General features: G+C 42.7%; 1 protein-coding gene across 3 annotated transcripts in view; it reads right to left on the reverse strand.

Moving 5' to 3' along the window:
• LOC139384091 (beta/gamma crystallin domain-containing protein 1-like) overlaps positions 1-14,213 on the reverse strand; it is a 53,689-nt gene that overhangs the window by 15,724 nt on the left and 23,752 nt on the right. For 2 of the 3 annotated variants that reach the window (XM_071128735.1, XM_071128736.1), the window contains exons 2-6: positions 14,005-14,143; positions 9,604-10,991; positions 6,183-7,342; positions 3,328-5,918; positions 1,048-1,086 (exon numbers count right to left, since the gene is read on the reverse strand). In XM_071128735.1, coding sequence (XP_070984836.1) covers positions 1,048-1,086; positions 3,328-5,918; positions 6,183-7,342; positions 9,604-10,991; positions 14,005-14,143 — 5,317 coding nt within the window. Of the gene's footprint in view, positions 1-1,047; positions 1,087-3,327; positions 5,919-6,182; positions 7,343-9,603; positions 10,992-11,803; positions 12,192-14,004; positions 14,144-14,213 lie in introns of those variants that run through there. The other variant, XM_071128737.1, reaches the window with a different exon arrangement.

Raw genomic sequence — 14,213 nt, forward strand, 5'->3', positions numbered from 1 at the left:
TATATTTCATGGTCATTACATGTGACACTTGGTGGTTGTATCATGGCCACTTGTAACTTCTTAAACACACTTAGAAAAAAGGGTTCCTCAAGGGTTCTTTGGGAAGGGTGATTGTTCTATGTGGAACCATAATAACTCAAAGAACCCTTTGAGCCCTTCAATGTTTTTTTGCAGTTCAGAAAAGGTTTATTTCCTGTTTAAGTGATAATTAAAGTGTAGGGGCGGTGGCTCATTAGAATATTTTGGGGTGTGGTTTGCACCCATATCTTTTCGTGCAACCGTGAGTGAGTGTCATTCCAGTTGATCTAATCTGTTACATATTAAATATGACTATGGCCAGTGTTGGTGCCTTGTGAAAAACCCACGTATGGCCTTGAGTCTATTGAGAACTGTTGTCTAAATTAGTGGTTCTGAATTCTCTCCTCAGGGACACCCAGCCATTCCAGAGCTAGCACCTGATTCATCTTGTCATTAACACAATAAGGACACCTATGGGTTTTTTACAATATAATATGGCTAACCAGAATAAAAAAATCCTGATGGTTCTTCATTCAAAAGGTTTTGTAGATCATAACGATTCTATATAGCACCAAAAAGAGTTAATGATGATAGCGGAACCCTTTTTGGTGCTATATAGAACCTTTAGTTATTGGTTCTTTATAGAACCTTAGGAAATGGTTCTTTAAATCACCATAAAGGTTCCATTTAGAACATTATGAACATGGTTCCTTATAGAACCTTCAAAAAACGGTTCTATGTAACACCAAAATAGGATCCACTATCGTTACGAACCAAATAGCCCTTATTTGGCACTATATAGAACCATTTGTTTTTAGTGTGTAAAATATAATTGAATACTGCAGATGTTGTTTTATTAAATATCTATCAGGATTATCACCATGAAATATGAATAATTATATGAGAGTAAATCATTTAGAACTCTCCAAAACACCACGAGGTGTATACCTTGCATCATATTATAATATCAGTGTGTTACTGTAAAACACTGGATATTGGATAGTTAGTTTAATGTAAAGTCAACTGTACCTTCCCAGGCCGTTTATGAAACCCTCTCGCTTCTGGAATCTGCAAAGGAAAAGAGAGCATGCTGTCTTTCATTTTCTTCTGAGGGACTGGGGGGTGGAAAAGCAGAAGTATCCTGTGTATTTCCTGTACTCCCGACAAAACTATGGACCGCCTCCAGATAAAAATAACTCAAAAGACTAGCAGTTAAAAATTTGCCAGCTATAGTTAGTCATCTACATGGTATTTGGTGTGTAAGAAAAAAACGTTGTTGGTCTACACCCACTGCTTGCTGGGAAGGAAGTAAGATGGCAATCGTGGCATCTGGCTCATATAAACAGAACAGCACGAGAGAAGTCGGGCTATTCGCATGTTGATAAAAACTGGTGCACAAAATGAGGTCGTTCTGGACGTATATGAAACATTTATTGTGAAGAATGCCTTTTCTTCTCGTCTTTCCTTGTAAACAATGTATGGCTTGTTTCTAAGAGACATAAATTGTAAAGATCTACAACTTGTGAATGGATTTCAACATTCCAAAAGAAAAAGATGGACCTGAGGTGATTTAGTGATGTGTGGCCCTGGGGATAGATAATACTGTCACTGCCAGGACTTTGTTCAAGGTGAACCGTTTCTGAAGGACCTGCCCAGTCCATAAAATAATGCCTTGCAGGTCAAAACTCAACTCAGTTGTTAAAGTGATTTATCAGCTTGAAGCAGTAAAGCAGTGATGGTACTGAGCGAATATAATAGAAGCAGGTGGAGACAACCATAGCTATACTAAACGGTCAAAAGTTTTAGAACATCTACTCATTTTTCTTTATTTTTACTATTTTCTACATTGTAGAATAATAGTGAAAACATCAAAACTATGAAACAACACATATGGAATCATGTAGTAACCAAAATATATTTCATATTTGAGATTCTTCAAATAGCCACCCCTTGCCTTGATGACAGCTTTGCACACGCTTGGCATTCTCTCAACAAGCTTCACGAGGTAGTCCCCTGGAACGCATTTAAATTAACAGGTGTGCCTTGTTAAAAGTTAATTTTGTGGAAATTCTTCCCTTCTTAATCATTTGAGCCAATCAGTTGTGCTGTGACAAGGTAGGGGTGGTATACAGAAGATAACCCTATTTGGTAAAAGACCAAGTCCATATCATGGTAAGAACAGCTCAAATAAGCAAAGAGAAAGACGTCAGTCGTTTCGGAACATTTCAAGAACTTTGAAAGTTTCTTCAAGTGCAGTCGCAAAAACCATTAAGCGCTATGATGAAAATGGCTTTCATGAGGACCGCCACAGGAATGGAAGACCCAGAGTTACCTCTGCTGCAGAGGACAAGTTCATTAGAGTTACCAGCCTTTTTTGGTCCCAACCGCCGTGTCTTTGTGAGAAGCAGAGTGGGTGAAGGGATGAACTCCGCATGTGTATTTCCCGCCGTAAAGCATAGGTGTGGTGTTATGGTGTGGGGGTGCTTTGCTGGTGACACTGTCTGATTTATTTAGAATTCAAGGCACACTTAACCAGCATGGCTATCACAGCATTCTGCAGCAATACGCCATTCCATCTGGTTTGAGCTTAGTGGGACTATCATTTGTTTTTCAACAGGACAATGACTCAACACACCTCCAGGCTGTGTAAGGGCTATTTTACCAAGAAGGAGAGTGATGGAGTGCTGCATCAGATGACCTGGCTTCCACAATACCCTGACCTCAACCCAATTGAGATGGTTCGGGATGAGTCGGACCGCAGAGTGAAGGAAAAGCAGCCAACAATATTCCTAACAAAATTCAGCATTTTATGCCGTGAGAATAACATTTTGAGTACATTTGCGTGTGTATGCGCCCAACCACCCACTAAATAAGATGGCCCAACCACCCGCTAATTAAGATGGCCCAACCACCCGCGAAATAAGATGGCCTAACCACCCGCTAATTAAGATGGCCCAACCACCCGCTAATTAAGATGGCCCAACCACCCGCTAATTAAGATGCTAGTTACCACATGGCTTGACCTAGGAACTCCGAAATAAGAACTTTTCAACAAACATAACTGTTGGATACAGGATACGTGGATCTTTTTTAAATATTTATTTTTACCTATGAAGAAGAACACAAATTCCCGTCACTTCAATGTTTTGTCATCCTGTTATAAATTGACCAACCTGTGAGACAACCAACCCCGGTCTGCCCTACCTGGCTAAAGAGATTTTAGACAGATAAATAAAATAAGGTAGACACAGCAACAATGCAAAACCCCAAACTGTCAGTTGGTTTCATGCAGTCATCTGAGACTCTTACCTTTGTGTTGGCTGTAAGAAGACCATTCAGAGGGGCCTGTGGGAGATGGTTATCGGTTGAAAGATGTCGTAACGTTAGTCCCTTTACGCTCATATTTAGAGGAGGAAGTCCAGCACCCTGACCTAGGTCCATTACAGTACTAACCAAAGCACTCTGTGTAACATTACTCTGTGAAGCTCTTTTGTCTTCCCTGAGACATTTCTCCAGGTGATCTGGTAGCTTTAGCTCAGTGAATGAGGGCAAAGAAGGAGATGAAGAGGGACTGATTATTGACTCACAAGCTGCACCCACACCCACAAGCAGGCCTGGATCCATACCGCTCCCGCCCGCCCTTCCTGGCACTGTGCCCTGGGTTGTAAGAGAAGGAGGAGCTCCAATAGAGACTGAGGAGGAAGGATCCCCTTTGCCCTTTCCGGAAGTCTTGGGGGAACTCAACAATTTGGACAGTATGGACATCCTTCCAAGCCGCGACGAGAGCTGCCCGGTTTCTTCTCCTTTCCCTTGCTCCTCTTCCTTCTCTACCTCCCTCTTCACTTCTACCTTCACTTCCACCTCTCCATCTTTCCTGTCTGTTTGATACCCTGGTTTTCTCAGGGCTCTAGATGGAGACTGGAGAGCTTTGTAGAGAAGGCTACCCTCTGCTCTATTCTGTCTTGTCCGTGTCTTGTCCTCCCTGTGAGGCTGTTTCTTTATCAACATGGCCGGGGTTACTTTATCCTTCGTCCTCTTCTTCAGGCCAAACTGAAAGCCCTCAGCATCAAAGGGGTTCTCGAAGCGGTCCTCCTTGATGGCGGGCAGAGCAAAGGGGGGTGAGGGGGTCTTGGGATGACTGTGGTGCCTCTTGGAGGGCAGGGAAAAGGGGGTGCCCAGTTCCTTTATGTTCCTTATGAAGTCCTCCACATCGTCAGACTCAGCCAGACTCTCATCCTCGCTGGCTGAACAGTCCAGCCTCCTCTTGGTCTCCTTCTTCTGCTCCCGCTTGGATCTGTGCTCCACATCTAACCAGCTGGAGGGAGAGGCCTGTTTCAAAGGGAGAGGTTTAAAGGGAGAGGGGTGCTTCAGAGAAGTTGGCGGCTGAAGAGGTAGTTCAGTATTGGGGGTTGCTTTTTGAGTTTTAGGGGGTTCTTTGAGGACCAATACCTTCTCATCCTGAGATTTTGTGCTTATGGTTTTTGATTCCTGTTTTGTGTCTAATATCTTAAAGACTGTGTTTTTAGTCACTCCTTCACTTGGTCTATCTTCTTGTTTTGTCACCTTCTTCTTTTCCTTAGCCTTTGTGGTTATGGTCTTTGATTCCTGTTTTGCGTCCATCTTAGTTACGGTACTCTTATTGGCTGCCTCATGGGGTTTGTCCTCTTGTTTCTTTCCTTTGTGTGGCTGCCTATGTGCATTTGCCAAATTATGTGTCAGTGAAGGAACCTCTTTGTTCAGTTGGACCTCTCCATTTTCAACTGTTTTCTGAACAATCCCACCCTTTGTTAGAATGTCTGAGACCTTCACTGGCTCTCCCTCCTTCTGTACTTCACTCTCTTTCCTAAAAACTATGGATATATCAGAATCTATGACATTACCAATAGGTACTATATCTGGGGTTTGAACATTAGCTAGTGCCTTTGATTTTTCCTCCAAGCCAATCAGATTTGTCTGTGTTGCCATATTGAGACTATCTCCACTTTCAACCACAGTGGAGGCATTTTTATTGTCATTGCTCTCATTACTCTTCTGATTGGTTCGGGTGTCAGTGTCAGTATGAATGCGGTCAGTCAATGCAGGCTTGGTAGATGCATATATTACTTCCTCATGGGTAGGTGTGCCTGAGGCAGACACAATGGGGCTTGGTTCAGATGGGCGTTTCTCCACAACGACACCTGGCTCTACATTACCTGTCAGCAGCTGTGGTGTATCTGTTAAGGCTTCCACATAGTCGCGGTCAATCTCTGATGAGAGATCTGGGGGTGGTTTGGTTTGATGTTTCTGTGTAATAGAGGTAGTTCTGACTGACAGGGATTTTTCTTGTGCAATTTCCGATTTTGCATCCAGTTTTGTTTCAGGTGTACTACTACTGCTGTCCTTCAGTGATTCCTTCGTTCCAGTGATTGCTGGTTTATCTGTTTGATATTTTACAAGCTCAGTGCTACAGTCTGCTACTAGTGAGGAGCCTGTTGCTGGTTTGGTTTGTTGATCTTCTATCTGAGAGTTATCTGTGATCAGCGACACATGATATTGTACTGGTGTAGATTGTGTTTCAGATAGTGTTTCAGAGTTCACAGTTTGCTCAAATTTCTTAAGGGGTTTGCTGCGTTTTCCTTTAGGGGGGGTTTTCTGACGGAACATCGGAAGCTTGCTAGCCACAGTTACAGAATCACTTGGATCTTTCACTGGACTTTTCAAACTCCCAGCATCCTCAGCAGTCTTGTTCATGATGGGAGATGTGATGTTACTCTGCTTCTTCAGTCTAAGGAAGGCAGGTTTCTCTGACTTGGTTGGTACCAGTGCGGGAGAGGTGGGTGTGTCACCATCGTCATGTGGAGTGCTCTTATTGGAGAGCTGTTGGGGCAAGTTTGTTGGCAAAGGGCAAGGCAGCTTGCTTCCTGTTGGTGATACATTAGTTAGTCAGACAATTCTTATAACGGTGTGTTGGTTCGTTTTTAATCATACAATGCAAAATGAGAGCTATCCCTCTATAAAATATGTGAAATGTACAATACCTCAAGTCCATCAAAGCAATTAAACAATTCTGAAACATTACCACTACTAAACACACAGCTAAAGTGTGTTAGCTAGACAGATGCCATAAGCAAGCAGAGAATCTTATTAATACTGCATGTTTAAAATGCACGACACATTTGTCTTACCCTTCTCAGGTTCAGGGATCAGGGTCTCATCTGTGGGCCTTTCCTCTGGGCTGGGAAGCTCCTGCTGCTTTGGACTGGTTGGTGTGGAAGGCCTACTATTGACACCTGATGCTCTCTCAGTGGTTTTGGTCTTTTTACTGCCTGTGTCGATGGTTTGGGGTTTACCATTTTTCGCCTTTCTGACCGAAGAGTTGTCAGGGGCTTTGGGTAACCGACTCTTTGGTATCATGCTGCTGTTGTTGCTGTCTGGGTGTGTGGGAGTCTGTTTTTTCACATCTTTGGGTTCACTTGTTTTGGCAGTGGTAGTGTTGTCCTCTGGGTCTTTCTCCAGTCCATTGACCAGGTTAACCTTATCTGAAATATCTTTGCTCTTATCTTTGCTGAACTTCACAGGTGACATGAGTGGTACTTTAGTAGGTGAAACCTCTTCTGACTTAACAGGCCCAGAAGTTTGTTTTTCTTCTGAACCCACTCCCTTCATCTCCTCAACAATAGGCTTTGTGCCTGTTTTCATCATTAAATGTTTAGGTTCAGGAGTTTTCTGTTGTTTGGAACCAGCCACAGGCACAACCTCTGAAACATCAACCACTGAGGTTGTGTCTGGTGATACTGGGGGTTTCAATGCAGATTCTGATAATGACTTTTTGGGGATTCTCGACTTGGGGCTGTCGGTGATCTCTGTTTTTTCTGCAGTGAGTTGACCCTTTGATGTAGACGGCATAACCTCTGTTTTCTCCCCGCCATCTTTAGTTGTCCTTTGCGATGGAGCCCCACTAGAAACCCCAGACTTTCCACCATCTGTGAGACCCTTTCCCTTAGCCATGCCCAGGCCAGCTTTGGACTTGGGTCCAACAGAAGGAGATGGGCTCTTTAACCGACTGGCTACATGTCCTACTTTATCCCCTGGTTTAGACGGGGTGACCTGGGGCATCCCCTGACCTCTAACCCCTGAACCCCCAGTGTTAGGCTGTGTTTTGCGTCCTGGCATGGTTGTGGTTGGAGAGGCTTCATCCAGATCTGGGGTTGGGGAACTGTCTACAGCTTTGGGCTCATGGTGGCTTAGGTCAAAGTCTGTACCCTCAATTATCTCTCCCACAGAGATGATACAGTCATTGTTTGGTTCCTTGAGATTTACATTCACCTTTTTGAGGCTTGGCAGCCTGGAGAGAAAAGATGGAAAAATAGTGAGTAGCCCTTTCCTGCAGACAGTGACCAAAAGCTCCCTCTTTCGCCTCATGGGTAGAATGGTATTTATATTTTTCTTTAATTAATAAAGATTATAAAAATGTATAAAACATTTCTACGTCAAACAGTTTGGTTATATTTTAGTCTTCTGTGATGTATATAAAGTGTAATATTGGGATGCAAACTCAAAATGGAACACATTTCACCTCTATATCTGACATGGTACAAGTGTCTTCTATTTTTACGCCCATAACCATGTGTGTGAGGTGTACACTTTTGTTTTAAAGTAGATTTGTTTAAGACTACCAATAATCACTCTGCGTGATCCTGATTTAGCCCACTGCAGTAAAAGGTTCACTTTGAGGGGAGGAGGGGAAAACAATTTAGTGTGCAGAATAAACTTGTCACCACAAACAGGTGTGCTTGTTAAACTCAGGTAACATGACATTGATGCTACCTGATTTATACATTCAACTTTAAAATATATAAACACATTCTTCAGATAAAGAAAAAAACAGCCTTTAGCAATACCCATAAGTGCAAAGTGAAACTGAAATAAATCTTTCTGCTATGTGTAACTTGACAAAACAGATTTTTCTAAACTGCTCTTAATTACAACTTTCAGAAATGCAGAACATCCCCTCAGGTATCAGTAGAACAGTATACATTTGATTCCATTGAGGTACAGTATAACAATAGTTTTAATCTAAAAACAGGTATATTCCACCTGAATATGATACAACTAAATACATATTCCTTGTGACAATAGTACATCTGATAGATGGATATCAGAATGGCATGCCTTACTTTTATCAGCATTGTATTGTTTCTATTCAGCAAACCTTTTAGTCAAACAAAGTGAGTGACTTGTGGTCACCTTCAGAGTAACTTTCGTCATGAGTCACCATTCAGGATGGAAATAACGCCTGAAGTAAACACAGCCCAGTGGTCACAGATGTGTATTCCACATTGGTTTAAAGTAATTTCACTGAAATGACGTGGAAACAATGTTGAATGAACCAATGAGTGCCCAGTTTGAGATGCCCTCCATTTTGATTGAAATATAACAACAGCTCATTTGAACAAACATTTTTTTTTTCTTTCAGTGATTATAATTAGCAGGTTACATCTCATGCAATATATATTATATTTTACACGTCCTATCTTTATCTACAATGAATGTTCTGTTTACAAACTTCTGCTTACTCCAGTAAAGTGGCCTCCAAAATAACTAGTGTGAAATGTTACAGTAAATTGGAAAAACAGTTGTTTTAAAGACAATCTTGGTTGGGCTGATCATCTATGATATTTTCTCTTCAGAATCCCCTGTGCCAGAGGACACAGTTAACAGACTTAACCATATTGTTAAGATAATAAGCATTGCATCAGTGGTACAGATGTAGGATCTTAACCTGATCACTCTTTTGTTGCTGAGAATGTTCCTGCACGGCAGGAAATGCAAACCTGTAGTGTATTTTAGGTATAAAAATACTTCTAAAGTTTGGAATTTCCACTTTAAAATGTCAGAGTTGATTTGCCCTACCAAAAATGTCAATTCATTATAACCCACATAATAATTACAATTTCCTGTTGCTGCAGGATTATTTTCCTGCTGCAGCAAACTGGCTCAAATTAAGATCCTACATCTGAAGCTGTCATGGTCGCTGCTAGCATAATTTAACACAATTATTATTAGCTTGGTAAAAGGAACAGTTGCTCATGAGTTTACTTGTTGCATTATTCAAATAACTGCTGCATCATTATTGATTTGCCACTGAATTACAGTATACTACAATATTGAAATGGTTCCCCTGTATTTTTTTTTCTTGCTCAACAGCAGACCCGTAACAATTTAGGGTAGCCTATTGACTCGGTTGTAAAGACTGACTGACTGTGCACAGTATTTTGTGACGAATACATAAGACGATATTGTTGTACTGTATAGTCAATGGCCTTCCATACATGCAGTAGTCTTGTCAGTATCATTCAGTCAAAGTAAAGTATTAGTACTGTAGGTGAACATTTGAATGACGCAGGAGTTTTTCAGCTATGTAACGAACTGTTCTTATTGTTCTCCTTTGGCACAAATAGACATGGGAATACACAGGTTAGGTTTGCACACCTCTCTCTCTCTCTCTCTCTCTCTCTCTCTCTCTCTCTCTGTCTCGCTCTCCCTCTCAAGGATCAAAGTGCTCATTAAAAAGACTCCCAAAAAAAGTTAAATAAAAACACTTACAGTTTCACCTCAGGCTTCTGAGGAATCTTTGAAGCCAAGTCTACGATGTCATTCTTTTCCAGCTCTCTCTCTGTCTGCTCATCCCCATCAAAACTGGGCTCAGGGCTCACATACACCTTCTTAGTGAAAAGCTTCTCACTGTGGGACAGTTTCACACTCCTGCGCTTTTCCTCTTTGCTCAGGGCCGTCTCATCCTCTAGAGGGGGGTTGCACTCGGAGTCTGTGGCTGGACTGGTCGCCTCTAGCCGGGCTTTGTTTGTTTCGGAGTCCTTGGAGACTGGTGCTGTGGATACAGCCAGCTCTGGCTCTCTGCCACCGGATACCGCTGAAAGGGTTACAGTGGCCAGGACAACGGCAGTATCAGTGTACACCACAGGGGCCACAGACACAGGTATGGGCTCTTCTCCCAGGTGTGTTTCCACCCACACAGGTTTATGTAGCTTCGCAGGTGAGTCCCGCCTCGTCCCCTCTCCCCCAGGTAACGTCATCTGGCTGGGGGGAGCAGTTTCAGCCGAGCTGACGCTGGTGGGTTTCAGAGCCCTTCTCCTGTTCTTCTTCCCCATGGCTGGGCTGTTCTCTCCCTCCTCACCCTCTGGCTGTGGGTCTGAGGAGGACGGGGTGTGAGACTGAGAGCCTAGAGTCACTCCCAGCAGGGAACTCCCCTTCCCTCCAACAGATGTTTTCAGAGAGGTCTTTTTAGACTCGATGCCGAGAGAGGTGACATCAGTCTTTAGGTGAGATTGAGAGAGCTCAAACGACCTGAGGGTGGTTTGGACCACTGGGCTGCCCCACTCCGACCCCTCTCCGTCTTTCACAGTGGTTTGTTCCTTCAGATATACCTGCAGCCTCCTGTTCACCTCCTCCACCACGTCCTTAGTGAGGCCGAGCTCTGGGGCTTGCTCTGCTCCGGAGGGGAACACGTTCGTGGGAGTCAGATTCCCAGAATTCCTGTCTGCCTCTCCGTCTGACTCTGCTTCTGCCCGGCTGACCCTGCACACCTGCACCTCCCTCACGCTGCCCCGGCCGCTGCTATCACTGTCTGCAAACGGCAGGTCCTCTGTGTCCGCCACCAACAGAGAGGCTAGGCTGGATGTAATAGGGCTGGAGCTGCTACTGAACACTGACCCCTTCGCTTGGAGCTCCGACAGACTCTCCAGCACTGGCCCAGCTCCCGCTTCCACTACCTCCCCCTCTTTCTGGGTAGTGGTGGTCCTCAGCCCGTCCTTCTGGTGGGGGGAGAGAGGAGAACCAGGTGACAGGGGAGAGATGGGAGAGCCAGGACCCAGCCAGGATCCATCCTCTGAGCCTACTGAGAGTGAACCACTCCGGCTCTTCTTCTTCTTGGTGGAAAATAAACTGCTGATGCGGTTAAGCATTCCGTCCGAGCTCTGGGAGGAGACAGAGAGACAAAAAAAAGACAAAGAAAAATAAATACCCAAATGGAGAACAGACACACCTGTTGTTTTTGGCACAGCTATACAAAGAGCCAGAGGTTGGGTCTCATCTCACTTCTTTCAGTCCTTGATATAATTTAGTACATTTACCTTAATATCCTTAACTATAACCTCCGAAGATTAGGTACAGATTCTTGTCAAAATCAAACACCAGCCAAGCTGAATAGTGAATGTGTCTTTCTACTAACAGCCAGGTTGAACATGATCAGGCTGCTACAGCACCTGGGTAATGACAACATTGGACAGAGAACATTACAGGAACATTTCTGTGATGCCCACAAGTCAGTAACCACAAGTATTCAAACCCACTGCGGGATAGGAGGAATGAGAACCAACGAGGCAAACTAGGAATGGGGGGGTCATCAAATAAGACTAGTTTGTAATACGATCTATGCAGTATCATTGGAGTAAATATCATATCTCAAGCAAATACAATATATTTCTGTCTCATTCAACCTATACTTAGCCAGGTAAGTCAATAACGACATGGTCTGCTTGTTTCCTTTAGCCAGGATAGTATATTCAGTAACACTTGCCACTGTTTTCCAGGGAGACCTGGGTTCCATCGAATCAATAAAAAATACACATCACATAAAGGTTGACTAGATAAAAACACAGTAGACACAGTAGCATATATACAAAATCACAGGACACTCTGTCTGTTTCCTAGTACAGGCTGGAACAGGCTACAAATCATAACCAAAGATAATACACACTAACACAAGAAAAATGAGACCGCTGCATACCATTTTAGTGACACTTCCTGGAATTTAACCGGTAGATTTCCTTTCTTTAGAATCCCAACATACTGACCATATACTGCACCACTCCAGCCCAGTTGACCACTCGCATATCAGCTGCAAAAAGCTAATGTTGATCAGCTTTTTACTTCCTGCTAAGCTGGGATAAGAGTCACAACGCCGCCAAATCCAACAATGTGGGGGAAAAAAATGACCTTCACAGAGAGACAGACAGTCTGTGTGTGATGTATGTGTGTATCTGTATATGTCTAGCCTTGAGTAGACTATCAAACAAACTACAGTACATCGCTTCAGGGCATAAATCAATTTGTACTGCCAAGTACAGTGCAGCATATAGGCTATTGTGAAAGAGCTTTGACATAGCAAACAACTCACAGGAATGAATGATCCAATGAGAATATATGGACACGGATATCTGCCTAACAACCCCACCCTTCCTTCCTCATTCAAACTGGAGCAAGTGAGTAGTCTGAAAACCTCTTTATCAATATAATAATACCATGGACAGGAGAGATACTTTCAGTTGGACTGAGACAAAGAAAGAACACATCTCTTGTGGTTGTACGTAACACAGTATGGACATTTGCATACTTGCAAATCGCAGCATGTTTCGGTTGTGTAGAGTATAAATGTTTTGACCAACTCTAACACATGCAAGGACACACATTTTGACCCTTTCCCTTTAAATTGACACAAGTTGAATGATTTGCTGGTATTGTTTCATATGGACCTGTGCACGTCCTTCATTCAGAAGTAGAAATGGTTTTAATAGAGAAGAGTCTGGATCTCAACAGGACTTTTACCTAATACAAAATCCTGTTGAAACAGAGCTCATTGTTCCTTTGTTTCCAAATGGCCTCAGACAGGTCAGGAAACACATGAAAGGAGAAACCACAGACTTTGTGCTTGCAGTACTGTATTCCAGGTGTATGTGTAGGTATGTTCCAAATTGTGAGCCTAGCATAGAAATAAAAGTCTACCCCAGTAACCAGGTTTTTTCTTCTTGAATGGCTGAAATGTGCTCAATTCTGCACTTGTGAATGTTGGATGAATATTAATAGAACACAGAGTGAATCCTACCCCATTAATTACTCCAGGATGGAGAACAGGTTGGACAAGTCTGTGTCAATGGAGAATAACACAGTAAGGAAATTCAATTCTAAAGAATCATTTCTAGCATGCCATTTCACCGAGGATATCTATGGCATCTTGTAATTTGACCCTTCGCCCTTAATGATTTCTATACAATTTGACAGGATGCTGATAAAGAACTTACAGTCTTACATTGATCTTAAAACCTCTAGGCATGGAATAAATGCTCATATCGATTGTTACTCCAAACCCAAATATTGCGTAATGCAAAGCTTTAGTATAAACGGAGTCATAAACTTATATTGAGGGGTCTGTCTGAAGAATTTCAGTTGCTGCATAAAATGTTTATGGGCAGTTAGAATCAATAACACTACAGGTGGGTTCCAGATACACACATTACGCACAGGCCTGTGCAAATGACACAATCAAAATGGATTTCCGTGGGCATTGTAAAGATATTCTGCGGAGGATTTGTGTATCTGGAAGGTATCCTATAACCACACTACCTCTCCTGCAGCTGATACCCTGCAAAGTGAGTCAATACTGCCCTCCTATGCACCCTTTTTATATGACCTATCAGCCAGGCTCAGTGCAAGCAGTAACAATCAGTTGTATGGGGTAAATGTCTCTAAGAGACAGATTCTGTCACTCTCAAATGATTTGAAAAAAGTTTCACATAAAAAAATAAAAATCTTTATCAAGTGTTATCAAGTCAGTTGGATATTATTCTAACCATTCTGAAAGTCCTCTATGTTTGACATATACTTTGGACAATTGTAGAACTATGGTAAACATGTATGGTACAGTATGATTAGCCACTATGTATACTATAGTCACATTTCATCATTCATCTCAACATCATTCTTAGATGAGTCTGTCCTAAGGCTAGCTGGCGCCATTGGCGTCGGCTAAAGGGGATCCTAATAAATTAAATCAAAAAATCCTAAAGGAGTACAGATTGTCCGCACAGAAGGTAAAGAGGGGGTGGTTTGAAAGTACAGTAATTCAGATATAGTAAATAATGGATATTTCCTGATTAGTTCTCCACAACACAAAAGTGGACTCCTATTGTACACTACTATATTGTGACATACCTTATTTCTGGACTTGGTGGGGCTGAGGCTGTTGAAGGCTGACATGTCGAAGCTGAACATGGAGGTAGCATCCCTGTCTCTCTCCGTCCTGGTGCTGTTGACGCTGTACTCTGTCGACACACTCAGCTGATCAAAACTCCTGTCACAGAGAGAGAAAGATAGGTACTGTTAGGCTTAGAGCAGGCAGATCTTCTCACCCATTACCACTG

Source organism: Oncorhynchus clarkii, chromosome 25, assembly GCF_045791955.1.
Source record: "Oncorhynchus clarkii lewisi isolate Uvic-CL-2024 chromosome 25, UVic_Ocla_1.0, whole genome shotgun sequence".
Taxonomy (NCBI): domain Eukaryota; kingdom Metazoa; phylum Chordata; class Actinopteri; order Salmoniformes; family Salmonidae; genus Oncorhynchus; species Oncorhynchus clarkii.